General features: G+C 36.9%; 2 protein-coding genes across 4 annotated transcripts in view; both read left to right on the forward strand.

Annotated features, from left to right (window-relative positions):
- Nucleotides 1-262: 262 nt before the first annotated feature.
- On the forward strand, nucleotides 263-3498 carry LOC107084955 (saxitoxin and tetrodotoxin-binding protein 1-like). Its single transcript, XM_015375029.1, has 6 exons — nucleotides 263-440; nucleotides 1135-1280; nucleotides 1374-1459; nucleotides 1996-2136; nucleotides 2863-2982; nucleotides 3275-3498. Exons 1-6 carry the CDS (start codon nucleotides 324-326, stop codon nucleotides 3310-3312), a joined length of 648 nt encoding a protein of 215 aa, XP_015230515.1. The 5' UTR covers nucleotides 263-323; the 3' UTR covers nucleotides 3313-3498.
- A 2803-nt stretch (nucleotides 3499-6301) lies between these two features.
- The window catches only part of plekho1 (pleckstrin homology domain containing O1), a 30754-nt gene continuing 17812 nt past the window's right edge, over nucleotides 6302-19243 (forward strand). For all 3 annotated transcript variants that reach the window (XM_015375002.1, XM_015375004.1, XM_015375003.1), the window contains exons 1-2: nucleotides 6302-6492; nucleotides 7942-8091. In XM_015375002.1, coding sequence (XP_015230488.1) covers nucleotides 6466-6492; nucleotides 7942-8091 — 177 coding nt within the window. In that variant the 5' untranslated portion in view covers nucleotides 6302-6465. The remainder of the gene's footprint in view (nucleotides 6493-7941; nucleotides 8092-19243) is intronic.

Consider the following 19243-nt stretch of genomic DNA (forward strand, 5'->3'; position numbering starts at 1 on the left):
CTTTTTTCTAATATTTACTACTAGTTTTGGCTGAATTTCCCAAAATGTTTAGTTAATCCTTCCACCTATATCAGCCCTGGAAAAAAATATTGATCTCTTTTGTTGTCAGGGGGAGTGAGTGAGTTTGCTCTGTAGTGGCCAGGGTCAAGGTATCATTAGAAGCTGGAATTGTCTGGACAGCTAAAGAGCAAACAGATTCTTTGGCCTTGCTGAGGTCAGCAATCCGTTGCGTCAGGTCAGTCTTTATAAACAGATGAACGACTTTACTGAGTCTATCTGAGTTGTATCCACTTCCCCAGCCTTCTGTCTTCTCCTGATCCACGATGAAGCCTCAGGCCACGGGAGCTCTGCTGCTTATGATGCTGCTAAGCTGCAGCGCTCAGTCTGCCTCCGAAGAATGCAACCTGCCACCGAAGGTGCAACAACAGGATGTGCGGAAGGTGAGATGACATAGAAGAACATATGTTTTACGTGGTGTGATGGCCACACGGTTGGTAACCCCACTCACTACCACTTTTTCACTTTATGTTTTCTCACTCATTTGGTTAACTTTTGCATATTTAAGTTTTGTGCTTCCTTTTCTGGTGTTGTGGAGAGTACCTTCAACTAGGTGAAGGACTTGCTGGCACACTCAATCCTAGATTAAGAGATTGGGTGGTACCATCTGGAGTTCTACTATGGAGTCCTGACTTTAATATTTTGTGATTTGCACATTTTATTAATTTTCTTTAGTTATTAGTAATTTAAGTTTAATTCTTAATCTGATTGTTTAGTTATTTTTATTTTTTTTGTGTAGATGTTCTTGTTCCCTCTTCCTCAGCCTGTCAGTCTGGTATGATCAACCTGTATTTAAGTCCCCTTTGTTATCTATGTGTCAGGTCAGTTTGTTTGTGCCGTTAGTTTGAGGTTTTGTTAGTTTAACCTTCATATTTTTTGCCTTGAGTTAGTCTCTTATTTTCACTTCTTTTTATGGCGCTTCAATTATTGTTTCGATTTTTGTTACTTTGGTGAAATAAAACTCTTTTTTCTTGGAAATCACAGCTGTGTCCTCAAGCTTGACCTGCTCGGTACCTCACACATGTTTCTTCAGGACAACAGTGCTCTTGATTTATCTCCTCTTTATTCTATTTACAGTTAGGTGAGGTGCGTTGGGTTGTGGTCAAGTCTTTTGCAGACTATCCAGCTGGTTTGGAGCTTATGAGAAACGCTAATAGCTCCATTGTGCAGTTCAAAATCAAAGACGACAACGAGAGTTTGCTACTTACCGAACGAAACATTGTGTGAGAATAATTTAGGTGCCCGTTACCTGTTAACTAAAGCCAGATTTCAATGATGTTTGATAATTAGTCTTGTTCTCTATTCTATCCTTTCAGAGCAGGAAATTGTCTAGTCTTCCATGTGAACATGACAATTCAAGACCCTGAGAAATCCAACCATACTCTCATCCTGGATGGTCCAGGTGAGTACAGGACTGATTTAACCAAACAAGTAATGATCTAAAAGACAAATATAATATAAAACACATTTAAAGTCTAGCAAATTGATGCTAGTTGGTTGTAGCAAATTGGGTGTATGCACAAATCTGAGTGTTAGACAAAAGAACTGATGAATTTGTAAGACTTTATCGTTGTTCACAGAATAAATAAGTACGTTTTTTTCTCCAGAATTTAATGCTGCATAAGTTTTTTCGCTGTTTGGTACTGTATTTGGTACTTTGGACTGTCGCAGTCAAGACATTTAAAATAATTGGCCTGCAGGAAGCATAATGAGTTCAGGGCTGTTTGCCTCAAGAGATTCTGCTCATGAGTTACGGTCCTAATTACAGAGGATTGGCGAGGCAGTGTGTTTTTCTTCCCCACATCACAAAGAAATATTCTGTTTTTAAAGTGATCAGCAGGAAAATGAAAAAAAAGAGAAGATAAAGTCTTTGGAAAAGTGAATGCATGATAGATTTTGATGTTCATAAATTACTGTTCCTAATTTTGTGCCCTCAAGGAGTGCAGGTGTTTGGTGGTGCGGTGACTCCATATGATGACAAGGGTCGAGTAGATATCCATCAGGGCTGTCCAAACTGCCTACTAATTGTCTACCATGGAGTGTTTGAAGGAACACCAGGAAGGATACTGCTTTTCTACAGTAAGGAAAGCACTTTAATAATGGCGAACATGTTAATAAGAATTTGTAACACATTGGCAGAGGATTAAGATCGTTTTATGATCTCCAAAAGCCTCCATTGGAGAATAAACCAAGGGGATGTTATCTGTGGTAATGAAGCCATGATGCTGTTCCACTCCTTGAACTCAATGATGCTTCCCCTGCTACAGACATGACACCAAATCGAAGTTATGTACCTGCAATGTCCATCATTTTTCATCTACCACGGAGTGAAAATGGAAAAAGAGATTTGTCTCTTTCATCACACTTTCAGATGTTCTTTTGGGGAACGGGATACTAATCAATGAGTCATTTTGTGATTATCATTATCCTTAAATTATTCTAACATTTTAGCACAAATGTCATCAGAAGACCATAAAAAAAAGCCTGTTCAATCTGAAAAACTCACATGAAGAGAAAAGACAATTAGGAGAAATTTATTGATACAATTACTGCTCAGACCTCGGCAGGAAACACGTTAGGGGCCGGTTTGTGTCTTGGAGTTGTGCATAGAGCCCATTCTGATGTCAATTTAAGTCCCAGTTAATCTGATGTAAAAATAAATCTGCATAGAATAGGAAGACTTGTCCTACAAGGTATGAAGTGTTGTTTTTTTGTTCAGTTTTCAAAGTGTTTATTAGAGCTGTAATGGCCTCACTGGTTTCTGTCTCTGTGGTCGCTGACTTCCTGTCCTTTTCTCTGACACAGGAAGTGAGGGGAAACACCTGGATGCTGAAGAGCTAAAAGCTGCTGAGAGTGAACAAAGAAGGATCGCGGAGTGTCTGAAATTCAATTTTGACGGTGGTTTCCACTATGACGGGAAGGCAGGTCAGAGACATGATAAAACCCAAATATGATGTATATATATATATATATATATATATATATATATATATATATAAACTCTAAACACAAAAAAAAACAGGTTAATGTAAAGTCAGCTGTTTTTTCCAGCAACGTTTTGAGCCTGTATGACAAACAGAATATAAATGCTTCAAGAACCTCATTATAAAATTAACCTAAATTTCAGACATTATTAGTATCAGGAAGTGGATGATCTTAAAAAAAAATTGAATAACCTGCCAAGTTTAATGTTTATTTGTTTTTTGTCTCCCTGCAGATTTTTGCCTGGAAAAGAAGGAAGAAAACGAAGCTTGATACAACATGTAGAGTTAATGCAAATAAATCTATATTAATCAATAACTATATGATTACATTTCTTTCTCTCAGACTCACTTGTCTTGATTTCTGCTGTTGAAAATCACCCAAAGGTTACCCTTATTTTAGGACTGAAAGATACGGCTGTAAATTAAACTCTTAATTTACATTCAAAATAGCATATTGCTAGAGTTTATGATAGAATGATTTTATTTTTCTTTACGTAATCAAGAAACTTAAAAAGATTAAAGTATTTATTTTTGTAAAATGTTATTTCTGTTTAAATCAATTGCTCATTTTTACAAAGATTTATATATTTTACAGACACACGGAAGCCTGGACAAAGTATTGAAACATAGGTTATGAAAACATGTATTTTTTAACAAATTTAGTAAATTAGAAATTCAGTTCAGTTTATTCATATTTTGAGCCAATTCACAACAAATGTAATCTAAAGGCACTTTACAGAGACTATGCAACCAAATCATACATGGTTTAAAGTTTTCTAAGAAAAACCAGCTGATTGCATGACTCACTGACTTGAATGCAATCCCTCACACCAAGCATGCTTGTAGCGACAGTGGAGAGAAAAAACTCCCTTTTAAGAGGAAGAAACATCCAGCAGGCAGCCCCGTACAGGAAAAACATATAAAATACAGAATATAAAACAAAAATTGAAGTTACAAAGAGCAGAGGAGTGTCAGTACTTTCTACTCGTATTGTTTTTTTCATTTAATGGTTTGTGGACCAAATTCAGATTCTAATATATGTCTTTTAACAAAGAAGCACACAATGCTTTAAGATCTATATTGATATGATTCTTTCTTCTGGTGTCAGTCAGGACTCTAGCAGCAACATTTTAAATGAGCTGCAGTTTTCCAATAAAAAAATCGGCTTTTAAAATAAAATCAATTTTTTTAAACGGCCATAATTCTGTCAAAACTTCTTAAAAATACCACAATGATACCACATTTATTTTAAAAGATATACTAAGTCAAGGTCAGACAAAACCTAAAAGCTGTCACTTTGGAACATGAAAGAAAGTTCCTTTTCCTGACTTAGGTGTTCAAAAGCATGCTTTGTGTGCGGGATTGCATCCGAGTCAATGAGTCAATGCAATCAACTTGTTTTCCTTAGATAGAAAACTTTGAATCAATTGACTGTATGATCTGGTGAACTGTAAAGTGCCTTGAAATGACATGTGTTGTGAATTGGCCCTATAGAAATAAACTGAATCAAAATTTAATTGAAAAGTATTAACACCCCTTGAAACATTTATAAGATCTACACAAAATAAAGCATTGTTCAGAAGGGAAAATAAAATAATGGTCCTCATGGTTTCCCTTTCTTTATTTAAAATGAAAATATGGAAAGTTTTTTGCATTTATTTTCAGTCCCCATTACACTGATATTTCTAAACAAAATTTAGTGAAACAATTGCCTAAAATTAGCATCAAGTTGCTAGAGTCCACCTGCCCATTCATGATCATGCCTATCTCCAGCAGTCTGATTATGGAGTCCCTGCAGAGCTCAATAGGTGGAGAGTTTCTTTCACAGGACAAGTAGTTCTGCACTCAATGTCAATCAGAGTATTAAGACGGTTTAAGAGAACAAACTTTAAAAAACTTTTTATGCTTTTAACCTGCAATTTTGAACTAACCTTTGTCAATGATATAAGATCTTAACTAAATTGATGATGCCCAAAGTAACTAAATCTTTAAAAAAAATCAACTTTTGTTAGCCATTACAGGGCAATTAATTAAGACAAAGTGTCATAATATTTCTATAAATATAGTTACCTCGGCAAAGGAGGCTATGGTTTTAAAAGTTTGTGAGTGTCTGTCTGTCTGTGCACAAGATAACCTGAAAAGTTATGAATTGATTTTAATGAAATTTTAAAGAAAGGGGCACTTCAGTCCAATGGACCATCCATTAAAATTAGGTGATGATCTGGATCAGCTATCTGCTTCCAGGATTTATTTTTTAGTTTTGCAGTATTCTTTAAATACAGGTGAAGTCAAGTAAGCTTGAAGTTAGGGGAAATGAGTTTGTCTACTTGGAGGAGGTCTGTGTTCTCTGAGTTTGTTGTCTATAGTTAGAAACTTGTTTGGGGGGGGTCATCTAAAATTATTTTTTTCCAGCCATAATGCTTCATCTGCTGGTGAATCCAACATTTCAAACGTGTTCTGCACTCAATGACAATCAGAGTATCAAGACGGTTTAAGAGAACAAACTTTAAAAAACTTTTTATGCTTTTAACCTGCAATTTTGAACTAACCTTTGTCAATGACATAAGATCTTAACTAAATTGATGATGCCCAAAGTAACTAAATCTTAAAAAAAAAAATCAACTTTTGTTAGCCATTACAGGGCAATTAATTAAGACAAAGTGTCATAACATGTCTATAAATATAGTCACCTCGGCAAAGGAGGCTATGGTTTTAAGAGTTTGTGAGTGTCTGTCTGTCTGTGCACAGGATAACCTGAAAAGTTATGAATGGATCTTAATGAAATGTTAAAGAAAGGGGCGCTTCAGTCCAATGGGCAATCCATTAAAATTAGGTGATGATCTGGATCATCCATCTGCATTCAGGAATTATTATTATGTTTTTTGTTTTTTGCAATATTCTGTGAATACAGGTGAAGTCAAGTAAAGTCAAGCAAGCTTGAAGTTAAGGGAAATTATTATTATTATTTTTTTGTGGTGGGGGCGGGGAGGGGGCGGTTGGGTCATTTAAAATTTTTATTTTTTATTTTTTAATGCCTCAACTGCTGGTGACTCCAACGTTTCAAACGTGTATTTTCTTTTTCTTTTCTTTTTTATATTCTTTGCCGCTAGGTGTCGCTTTTGAGCTTAATTGCTGGAAATAAAGCCCCCAGAGCGCGTCCTTGTGAGGGGAGCGCGCGTATCGAAGCCAGTGCGCATCTGCTCCAAAGCGCAGCGCGCACGCGCAGGGTAAGGATGCAGGCTGTGTTCAGACAACAGCAGCAGCTCTGAGGAGGAGACACAACCGGCGTGGACCCGAGCGGACACGGCGACACCAGCATCTTCCAGGGACCAGAGCTACCGGTGTCTCACCGGGTCGGGTGGAACCTCCTCCTTCCCCAGCGCTCCAGCTGAGCGGTTATCCCCGGGAGTAGAGAGGAGGGAGGATGAAGAAAAGCAACCAAAGCAGGCGGGTCAGTCAGACACCCTTTTTCCTTATTTTTTCTTTTAAACAAAGAGGTCCATTTATAACATTCGTTTGGTTATAACTCACATCTTTAATTTGATAGAGAACGCTGAGTTAATTAGTGTTATAACTGAAACAAAAAGCCCACACATTTCTGATTTAAGGATCATTATTCATTAATATTCATGCTGCTCCATGTAGAGGAAAAAAAGCTGAAATTCTTCTTCAGTAACGCATTTCCAATTAATGCCTTAATCAATATGTCTAATTAGTTGAAAAAAACAGGCTTTAATAACATAAGTATTACTCATCCTGTGTCTAAATAAATAAATATAGTTTTTTTCTGTTTATTTGTGTTTATTAGATGGTTAAACATTTAAATCTAACTCACAGTAACTGGCAAAGATTTAATATTTTATCTCCTTTCACTATTATTAAGTTTCCCAGTCTCTCTTCTCAGAAGCTCCTGCTGTTCTGGGACCCCAGAACCAGATTAATGATTTACACCTTCCATCTTCTCCATTTTCTGAGCAGAAAATATGTTTTCTTATTGAAGTAATCACCATTATAAGGAAAAGGGCACACATCTTTGTAGAAATATGTTTTATTCATTCTTTGAATGAATGCTTTCCCCTCCAGAACTCAGATAAATAACTTTTCTTACTGAAACCTGTTATTGTCAGATCACAGCATAAAGTAACATCCCAAACCCCTTCGAGGTCAACTTTCATGTCTTTTTTTTTATGTCTCTTTGAAATTTGACTGAGCCTCCTTTGGATTTCTTTTCTCTGAAGTTACTCCTTGTTGCTTCCCATCTCTTTGCTGCTAGTTGATTTTATTGCATCTGTTTCACTCGCCGACACTTCTCCCAGTTTTCTCCTTCCTCTTACTTCTGTCAGAGTCGGGCTGTTATGTAATTAAAGTAGGTCAAACTGACGGAGAGCAGTGAGATAATGACAAACATGATCATCGTGAAGATTTGCACTCCTCCATCACTAACACGTTATTTCTCCTCCTCCTCACTCCTCCTAAGCCTTTCTTTTTATGTTTGACCAAATATTTATCTATATCAGTTCTTCTGTTTTTGGTTTTATTCATCCCTCATTCTTACCCTCAAAAAATCAATTAAAGTTTCCATCCTTATTTTCTTTTTTTGTTTTTTCCTGCTCCTCACTGATTTTGCAGCAACTTTATGTCTTTCCAGACACTCACACTAGGGGAGTGTTGGTCTAGTGGTTAGAGCAGTGCACTTGTGCTCTGAGAAGGTTGCAAGTAACCGGCTTGATTCTCACAGCCTGCACTCTGGGTCCCTGAGCAAAACCCTTAACCCCTGATTGCTCCCCAGACGCCACACAATGGCAGCCCACTGCTCCCCAAGGGGATGGGTTGAAATGCAGAGAACGAGTTTCCCCATCGTGGAACAATGCCTTGACTTTTCTTTTTGTTCAATTTTCAGGGCATCCAGGACTGCGGTCCGCTCGCTGTGCAGCAGCCAGAGAAGGCGGGTTGGATCCGGAAGTTCTGTGGCCGGGGGATTTTCAGGGAGCTCTGGCGGAGCCGGTATGTGGTGCTGAAGGGAGATCACCTCTACATCTCAGACAAGGAGGTGAGGGCTAAGCAGCTTGAACGTGTGCGGTTTTGGGGAAGATTTGGAGTTGTTTTGCCAGATCGAGCAAGAGCTGAGAGCTTCAGCAGCTGTTATGCGTCAGAAACATCACTTTAGTTCAGTGTTAGAAACAGACAGAGACAGTTTATGTCCTAAAGCTGCAACAGAGATTAAGAGCAGCAACTGATTCATGAATCAGACTTGTGATGTTGGAGAGTGAAAATGAAATCCTCCCCCTCAGAGTTTATCTTCCCTTTAATGCATGTTTCTGCACTAAACTTAGAGTCAATAAAGATGCTATTTTACCTGTGCAATTTGAAATAATTTTGCAAAAAAGTCACTTAAAGAGTCAGAGAGCTTCTTACTAATAAAGTGGTAAAGACATGCTGGCAAATTAGAAAGAGAAAATTAAAAACCAACAAACTCAAAGTGATTATAAGAAAGGAAAATCAGTCACGAAAGAAAACATGTACAAACACTAAAAAAAAACACTAAACGATCAGTGAGTGATTGAAAAAGAAGACGGTCAAAAAAGATTGTCTGCATCCAACCACAGTTCACCAGAAATAAGACTACCAACAACCAGCAAAAGAATCAGATAAGAAATGTTAAAAGAATGAGAAAACATATACAAAACACAAACAGTACAATGATTAAATCCTGAAAACAACCACAAACCCCTAGAAACATGCTTAGAATGCCTAAATCAGATTCAGATCCACCAGACACACTCTACCCCTTTCACACTGGCCGTGTCTACCCGGGTCAAACGACTTGGCGAGCGACCCGCATCAAAATCCCCTCGGTTCTGATCTGCATGCAGTGTGAACACCAGACCGGGGTTGTCCCGCTAAATTCAACTCAAATTCAACGTACCGATATCAACACACAGCAGCCGCTTCTGATCTAAGAAGCTGAAACAACTCTGTTTACATTTGTTAAACATGGCGCAGCACTGGTAAGAGGGATTCGGACGGATATAAGAGCGAATTAATAAAGAATACTGACTACCTTCTGGCTCCGATCCATGTTGTTATCCATTATTTACTTCCCTGATTTCCGTCACACTGTTGACATCATTAACGCTCACCCAGCGTGATGCCGCCATCAGAGACGCAGTGGTGTGGGCAGTGGCCATGCAGCGTGCCAGCAGGGGTTCACACTCTGCTTTTTGTTAAAATGGGAAAAGAGCCAAAAGTCGATTGTTAGCGGGTCAACCCAGTTTTTAAAAAACAGGGGTTTTCAGTGGGAAAGTGGCTTAAAGAGACAGAAAACAATTTCAAAACACCAGTAGAAGAAAAAGTCCCTACAAGTACTTATCCTGAACTTAAAGAAAATCATGTTGACAATAAGGAGATTTAAAACACAGAGAGACTAAACAATTAATCCCTGTAGGGTTTAACACACCAGAAAATACACTCAAATATAAAGATATTTAAGATACTTGCAAAGAGACTGATAAAAGATTAAGTTTGACTAAACTTTGATCTGTAAGGAAGTCTGTTCTGACTTAAAACAGCTAAACTGGACTGAAAATGGCCAAAAAAATAGCAAATAAAAGGTGCAAAAGATTCAAAACAACTGCAAAACAATCAGAGTTTCATTACACCCTTTAAAATCCAAAATGCTGGAAAACTGCTTGACTCAAACCAGCTCAGAGACTCCAAGAAGAAGATTCACAATAGGAACAAAATACAGAAACTGAAGAAAGCAGACAGCTAACGAGTAAAATGTGGCACAAAGGTGCCTTAAAAAGACTTCAAATAAGGATGCTATCATTCAAAATGATGCGAAAATTAACTGGATCGTTTAATTTAAACAGCTTATTCTGTTTTCCTGTTGTGTGAGAAATGAAAACTAGTCAGGCAGGTTTTTTATACCGTTCATTCAGAGGAACTCTAGTTCATCACTTTTATCTGAGTCACTTTGATCTTTTACTGAAAATATCAAAGCCTGAGCCAGAATACAGTCATCGGGATTAAAAAAAGAAGAAGAAAAAAAGAAATGAAATAAAGAACTTAAAATGAACACAATCACAAAGAGAAGTAAAGTTATCCTTAACAAATTTCCACAACAGAAATAGAAAAATGAAAAAATGACTTCAAATATGAACAAAAGCCACCTTTAAGACAGGAAAAATGACCAAAAAAACTAAAATCAGAAGCACAGATGTGATAAACAGTTTGAATTATGTCAAAACCACTAATAAATCAGTCCAAAAATATATATATATATAAGCAGTTAATTTTCAATATATTCGTGGTGAATACATTAAACATTGTATTTGTGGTGAATTAAATCACGACGAGATGCAGAAATCTCCAGATTTACAGTAAAAAACTGGGGTGTGGCTTCATTTATTTGGCTGTTTTATGAAGTCGACCTGTAATGGATATCTAATTGAGTGAAAGGAGGAACCATGTGCTGTAATCTGTGTTTACTTCCAGCTCAGATGATGCTCAGACCTTATCTAGTTCCTGTTTCCTGATGTATTATGTGAAGGCCACTTCACATAATACATCAGTTGGATTGTTTTTAAATTCACTTCTCTACTCAAACAAATGGTTTGTGTGGATTAATTAGGAACAAGCAGGTGAATCAGCAGGCTCTGCTGGCAATGGTGAGGTTTGCAGAGGGCAGGTGTTCTGTGCCTCACAGTTGGGGAATTAGTTTGGATCCAAAGTGCTGAGTGTTGGCGCTGATTCTGGTTTTTCTCCAACATTATGCAACTCCTCATAAAAGCTGAAGGACGCTGAGTCAGACTTTCTCAAACACCTTTTCCTCAGTTTTTCATCTCAGCTGCCTGATTTTAGATCTGCAGACAGAGAGATATGAAGTTGGAGGATGAGGAGGTGCCTGCACTGTTTTTATAAATAGTCCCTGTTTATTCAATATTAGAATTTGACTTCTTTGCTATTTTGTTCTCTTACAGTTTTTAAAATTTTTTTACAAGAGAGATGTTTGCATCGACCTTTCATTGGTTTAGGTTTAGATGAGGATTTTTCATACTTGCTTTAACAAATAAGGATTTAGATCATTTTCTACAGTGTGAATGTTAAAATTATCATATCCTCATTATCTGAACTAATCTTAAGTAAAAAACCTTAAATAAAAAGCAACAAAATAAAAACAGATGGACTTAAAATGATCTGAAAAAGACGACACATAACCCAATGAATAAAAAAATTGTCTTTATTTTCTGTATTTATTCTTTATTCGGATCCCCATTAGCTCACACAAAGTTAGTCTTCCAGGGAAACAGGAAACAATTAAAATTAGACTGTAAATCACATCAAAATACAATAAAACACATTAGAATATATATATATATATATATTACACTAAAATGCAATAAGCTACACAAACAATTACACTACACAAACAGCACTAGGATGAAATAAAATAGACCCAAAATATTTTATGCAACATATTTCACAGAAAAATACCTGGAAACAAATTCAAATCACATTCACAATGACTCTCCTAAGTGATCTTTGATTCTTCCTTTAAAAAATAGTTTAGCTCCAACAGTGATCACCTAGATCAAATACTGAGGGCCCTTTAAAAAAATATGTATTTTTGTCATTAAATGTTAAAAAACAGCAAATTCTCACTATTTTTAATCTACAGTTCTATCACCCAAAGGCATGTACTTTGATTAACTTTGTTAGAGTTTATTAAAAAAACAGATAACAGTTCAAGCCCACATGCTTTCATGCATAAATGTGGATAACCTTTATTAAAAATGATCACCTATGTCAAAAAAGGATGTCATAATTTTCTTGTTTGTTCAAGTGAAGCCATTCAGAGCTGAAATAAAATGGGAAATCAGTATTGTATACCAAAAGCATAAATAGTGCAATTCAGAGTAAAATTACAGAGAATAAAATTAAGATGGAAAATCTAAAAATAAATACCAAAAGGGTTGTAAATTCAGGCAAAAATGACAATGCAGTAGGTTATAAGATAATGAAGCTACTTATAAGATATGTTTGTTTTGCTCTCTTCAAGCATCAAATGTTACTGCATCACTCCTAGAAAAGGTTTAGCTGTGTTACACTAACAGTCTTCTCCAGTTAAGTTCCAGTTAAAATGAGGATGCAGATTCACCAGTAACCTGTCCTGTAGGTTTCTCCTCACAGGTTGTGTGTGCTGGGTTCTATTTTAGTTGCAGAAACTCGTGTTCCTGTTATTGTTATTCCTGCAGAGCTCGACCGAATGAACCGAGCAGCGTCATACTGACTCATTGTAACCCAATTAGTTTGGTTAACTCCTGCTGCAGGGAGTTGGATTTTATTATTTATATCATAAACTATTACATTTTTGAGTAAAGTCGTGCTTGAAGGAAGGAAGAGAACAAGTTAAGTTGGAGCCTGGAGTGAATCGTTGTAAATCGCTGTAATGCGCTCTGAAGTTATAAAAAAAAAAGCCTGTTTGTGTGCTCTTCCTGTGATTCTATAGCTCATTCATCGTGAGTCTCACTGATTTGTTTCTGTGGCTTAAAATGACCCAGGACGTCTAACTGCTGCAGCCAGAGGCTGTGGGGAGATTTCTATTTTTAAAGACTGCAGATTTGCTTCGAAACTAAGCAGAAGTAACATTCCCCCATTATATGGTTCTCATTTGGAAACGCTCTGTGGTGAAGATATGGTGCAGATACATATTTAAAATGTCTTCATGTGGGCAGTAATGGAGCCCAGGCTTCATATAAATAGCAAAGGCAGGTATTGATGATGGTATCGATGGCTGTTCAGCTCCACCAACATGTGACCGCCGGTCTTTCATGGACCCTGCAGCAGTGAATACACCATTTGATTTTAAATGCACCCAGAGGAAACCCATATGTTAAACTATGATTAGTATCCATAAAAAGATTAACTGTTTTATGCATGTAAAGGTTTCTAAGAGTTCAGAAAATAGATATTTATAAGAGGTCACAGAAATAACTTGAATTGGAAAAAGGGTAATTATAAATAAAGATTTTATAAAAATGAACAAATGTCCGACATTTTAACCCCGCTTCAACAGAATAAAAAAAAAATGGACTTATGACACACACCTTCATAAAAATAAAGGTACCATTAACTTTATATTTTGTTGCACCGCCTTTTTAGACAATCATTGCTATTCCTAACAGTAAATGAGACATGCTTCTCTTAGCAGGTCATGAGCAAACTGCTCCTTTCGTCTCAGGATTGAAGGAAGCCTTTTCCAGATGGCATGTTTCCTTCCAAAGATCCTCGATAGAATTTAGGACAGGGCTTACAGAAGGCCCAATCGGAAAGGTCCAAAGTTTTCCTCTTAGTCATCTTTGGGTGCATTTAGCTGTTTGTTTAGGGTCATTGTCTGACTTGTGACTGAGACCAAGCTTTCTGAACCAGAGCGGGTCATTTCTCTCTAGAATCTTGAGATTTCATGGACCCTACAGAGATTCAAGACACCCTGTGTCAGATGAAACAGAACAGCATCCAGAACATAACAGAGCCTCCTCCATGTTTCCAAGCAGGGACAGTGCTCTTTTCTTGATATGCCTCATTTTTCTATCTGCAAACATAGAGCCGATGTACCTTGGAAAAAGGTTACATTTTTGTCTCATATCTCCATATGACATTCTCCCAGAACATTGTTGTTTGTCAACATGTAGTTCAAAATCCTCAGTCGTCTCCCATTAAGTTAACTTTGGCTCATATAACAACAGTTGGTGCGATTTTACACTGATCTACCTTTAATCTCTAGTTTGTCCGGACTCTTTTTGTTCCATTAAACTGTCACAAGTACAGAGCAATGAATTAAAGTCTCTGCTGTTGTGCGGTGCCCAGGGAGCAGTGTGGGGGTTAAGGGTCTTACTCAGGGACCCAGAGTGTCAGTCCGTGGGAGTAGGGCTTGAACTCAGAATCTCTGGATTCCAAGCTCAGTGAATTCCCTGGGGCGACAGTGGCGTTGGATGTTGGAGTTTGCCCTGAAATCGAAGGCTTGACGGTTCAAGCCCCGGCTCTGACTTTCATTGTCGTTGTGTCCTTGGGCAAGACACTTCACCTGCATTGTCTTCTTATGGTGGTCAGAGGGCCTGGTGGCACCAGTGTACGGCAGCCAGTCATCTGTCAGTCAGACCCAGGGCAGCTGTGGCTACAATGTAGTTTGTGAGTGTTTGCGTGAATGGGTGAATGAATGTAGTGTAAAGCGCTTTGGTCAAATCTCCTGACTTGAAAAAAGGTGCTATATAAGTACATGCCATTCACCTACAGTTCCTATTATCCATCTCTTTGTTATCAATTTTTCTCCTGCGGCCACGTCCAGGTAGGTTGGCTACTGGAGATGCACCAATCCTGTTTTTTCTGATCTAATCTGATACCAATACAAGGGCTGAGCATATCGGCCCGACATCCATTGCCAATCTGACTGTTGAATGTATTAACCATATATCTTGCCATGTAATGAAGGATTTAGCCTTAATATAAGCATTGTTAGACAAGGGTAACACATTTACAGATATAAATGTACTTCATATTATTTATTAACAAATAAGCACCTAAAAGAAAGAAATAACAGTTCTACGTAAAATGGATTGGATCCCCAATTTCTGATATCTAATCCCCAATATCCGATCCAGGTATTGCATCTATTGGCTATAGTCCAATGGATCTTATATTTCTGAATTATATGTGCAACTGTAGGCACAGGAACATCAAACTGTTTGGAGATGGTCTCACAGCCTTTACATTTAGCATTCTTGTAGTGTGGTACACACCATGACACCAAACAGCACAGTGACTACCTGTAGCCCTATATATTGTCCCACTGAGCTATTACCTGATTTTAGAAACCTGTGATGCTAATTAGTGGACACATCTAGATTTAGCATGTTCCTTTGGTCACATTATTTAAGTATTTAATTTAATAGAATCCAGGTCAAAAACAATGTTTAAGTTAATCCAAAACTTGCAAAGTCACTAAATCAAATCTAAATTAATATCAAGCATCTTTGTTAAAGAGTAACACTGGTTCTTGCAGATATAACAAACATTACTGCTGCATTATAAGAGAAATGCACAAATATTGCTCTGTAGATTTAAATGTCTAAAAAGGATGCCTCAGTAGGAGAGCATTTTTATGTTTCTCAGCTAAGAGCCTCAACAAGTCGAAATAGGCTTCACTTCATATTTTAAAAGAATGACAAAGTTAAATATGAAAAGTATTCATCTCTAGAACTTACTTTATATGTCTTCTTTTTTATTTAGAATTTCTTTTGGATTTTTTTATTTCATATTAATCTGGTCTGGATCCAGCATTATATATATATATATATATATATATATATATATATATATATATATATATATATATATAACAAGGATAATAAAAAAAATAAAAAATAAAAAAAAACACACAAATTTCCCAATTTAGTTGTCTCTGAGCAGCTTTTAAAACGTATAAAAGAAAAAAAGTATTTTTATCCAGGACTGCGGTTTGGTTATATAAAGTGAGCTACTTCCTCTGATTTAATTTATTTAAAAGTTCTGTTCTGAGTGAGTTAGGTTTTGTTAAAAATGAATAAATGTCTCTTCATCTCAGTTAAACCCCTCCTGAATCGCTCCATTGGTTAGAGCTGCTTTCCCCTTTTTGCTGAAAAGCTTTCGTCAAATGAACTTTTTAAAGCTGAAGGAAGTGAAAATGTCCGTGATGAATGAAACATGGTAATCAGACAGAGAGCAAATCGACTTATTTAACCCACACTGAATCCTCTCCTCACTGCGCCTCCCTCCTCGTTGCTCTTTAAAGGGACAGCTTTATCCCTGCGCACATGAAACACATTCAAACTGATAAAAATAATGCCACAGCATATTTGTATTTATTCCAGTAAAGACTGAAATCTAACATTGACTGAATGCATTCAAGGTTTTTCTTTCCAAATGTTTCACATCTGGACCTTATGAATAGTTTACATCATGTTTATTTATCTGAATCAGGCAAATCAAAACCTTCCAACTAATGAGCCAGATGTTTGACCTGAATGTGGGAATTGTGTACTGAAATGAAAAAAAGCTGGTAGTAGAAATCTAAATGCTGTGGTTTATTTGTATAAAACTGTAAACGATTCTGAAAAAAAAAGCTGTTTCCAATGCTCATTAATAAGATTAAATGTCTATAAATATTTGTTGGATTTATAGACAATGCAGCCACCCAATATTCTGCTGGAGGAATTAGATAAGAATATTAGACCTTAACTCAGCAGCTAAATTATCTCATAAACATTAAAGCTGGAATTGGACTTTTAGGTTCAGGTTTCTTCATTAGATGAGTGAGCATCTGGATCGAACCAGATGGTACAATCTGTGTTACAAACACATGCTTATTTCTGTGTCATTGACTCAGCGCAGCACAGACAGATGTGGACAAGTTTGCTTAAAGCAAGGGGAAAAGCTTTAAAACAGTACTTATAGCTGATCTTTGCTTTTCGTTTTTTGTTTAAATATATGGAAAAGAGATAACGTAAAGATGGAGGATTTGTTTGAGTTTGAGCAGTTCCACTGTTATATTTAATGCCTCTGCAGAAGACTGTAATACCTTATTTTATAACACTGAGGATTGCAAATATGTTATTTATTCAAGTAACTTTCTGACTTTCATAAAATATTGTTCTCTGAACACTCGCCCAAATGGCTGCAGGACAACAGATTAAATTGTGAATCGAGTTTAAATCCTGATCAAACGGTAAAGTCTGCACATATATGAATAAATTCACAAAACCTTCCACTGAAAATATCAGAATTTCCGAACAAAAATTATTTAACTGCAAGTAGAACATATATTTCAGTTAAAAATGGCCAACTTAACTCAGCTATTATGAAAGAATGAAACATGGTTGAAAACCATAATCGTTAAAATGCTGCAGCGATATCACGGTTCAGCATTGATTTAATGTTTGAGAAGCAAAGTTTTTCTTGAAGAATTTAAAATGTGGTCACATTAATTTTTATCCTATTTAGAGCCATTTTAATGTGTTCAAACCATTCATAATGCAAATCCAAGAGGTAAAAACAACATGTGGTAAATTAATATTTTATTATAATATTTGCTTAATTGGGGCTCCACTGCTGCCGTGCAGCAAGAAGGTTCGGGGTCGTTCTGCATGGAGCTTGCATGTTCTCCCTGAGCATGCATGGGTTCTCTCCGGGTACTCCGGCTTCCTCCCACAGTCCAAAAAAAACTGTTAGGTTAATTGGCTTCTCTAAAATGCTCTTTAGGTGTGAGTGTGTGTGTGAATGATTGTTTGTCCTGTTTTTCTACAGTATGTGTTGCACTGCGATAGACCCCGCCTCTTGCCCATTGGCAGCTGGTGATGGGCACCAGCACCCCTCACGACCCCAGCAGGGATAAGCAAGACAGAAAATGGATTGATGGATGTTTGCTTAATCAGAAATCAATAACCTCTTAGTTAAACGATTCTTAACCTTCAATGCTTATTTCTTAGGGAATATTTAAAAGTTAAGGTTCACCTAGTTTCTTTAAACTTGGCTTATAAAACAGGGGATCTGGTAGCTAGCAAACTTGGTTAAAGGGTCTCTTTTGGTCATATTCTGGCAATCAAATGTAGTATCGGGTAAACATAAATATTAACAGCCATACCATTGTTTAAACCCTTACTGAAATAAAGTTGTTTTTTTTTTTTTTAGTTCTTGTTATTGTTATTGTTAGTGTGCTTCAAACTAATTAAATAATGTTTGGCTTTTAAAGCTTTATCTGACTTTGCCAGACCTTCAAACTTCTTCTAAGCTCTGTCTTGGAAAGGTGAGGCATCTACTAAGGCAAGGCAAGGCAAGTTTATTTGTAAAGCAATATTCAGTACATGGACAATTCAAAGTGCTTTACATTAATTAAATAACAAAATAGAAGAAAAATAAAAGCACATAAAGATTAAAAAAAATGTAAAACAAGTATAACAATTGGACCATAACCTTAAATATCCTCATATAACTTAATGCCTCAGTTAACAGTTTAACGTCAACAGTCAAAGGCAGCTGTAAACAAATGGGTTTTTAACTTTTACTTAAAAGAATAATCAGGCTTTCAGCATTTTAAAACCTTCTGGGAGTTTCTTCCAGATAAGTGGAGCATAGGAACTAAATGCTTCTTCTCTATGTTTGGTTCTAGAGTATGCGTGAACTAGAAGACTTAAAGTCTATTATCTGAGCTACATGGAGCCAGTGGAAGGACTTCAGAACCAGGCTGATGTTCTCTTCTTTCTTAGTTCTAGTGAGAACATGAGCAGCAGCGTTTTAGATCAGCTGCAGCTGAGGCAGACCTTAGTGTGTGCATCTGCAGTCCTGTATGTTGGAAAGAGTGGTCAGAAGCACTGGAGCGCCTCAGGGGAATGTCCTCTCCCCCTTACTTTCATTTTATATTTTAAATGCTGCACAGAGACCTGCCACATGCAGAAATACTCTGATGACTCTGCAGTGGTTGTAGCTACGGGACAAGATATAAGGAGTAAAGGACAATGGTCTACAACTGTTTCAAATAGAGAGAGAAGCAAAATGAGATGAAGTCCTAAAAGCTGGTGGTTGGGATTATACCTTAAACACAAGCTGAACTGGACTAAAGATGTTGAGGCAGTCTATAAAAAGGGTTAAATATGTCTCTATTTATTGTAGAAAATAGACTGTAGGATGATAATGAGAGGTGAGCAGACATGTTCCCTTTTATCTGCTCTGTTAGGCAGCAGCCAGACAGTTCAGCACACGCATAGACTTTATGGATCATTAGGAAGTCGAGTCTAGGGCTAAAACATTTAACCAAATTATTTGATTACTGAAATAATCCTCAACTAATCTGGTGATCAAATCAAATTTTTACCTAGAGTCATGGTACACAGACTCTAAAACATTTGCTAAAAGAATAAATTACTTACAACTATAATTAAGACAGAACTCTGATAGAAACTCTAAACATTTATGAAGATGGGATAATTTTGTTTCTATTAAAGATTTTTTTTTGTCTTTATTCCAAATGTTAGCATATTTAGAAGTGGGTAGCATTGCTGCCTTGCAGCAAGATGTTTATAGGTTCGATTCCCGGCCTGGGGTCTTTCTGCATGGCTTTTGCATGTTCTCCCTGTGCATGTGTGGGTTCTCTCTGGGTACTCCAGTTTCCT

This window comes from Cyprinodon variegatus, unplaced genomic scaffold (genome assembly GCF_000732505.1).
Source record: "Cyprinodon variegatus isolate N-32 unplaced genomic scaffold, C_variegatus-1.0 Scaffold112, whole genome shotgun sequence".
NCBI classification, from domain to species: Eukaryota; Metazoa; Chordata; class Actinopteri; order Cyprinodontiformes; family Cyprinodontidae; genus Cyprinodon; species Cyprinodon variegatus.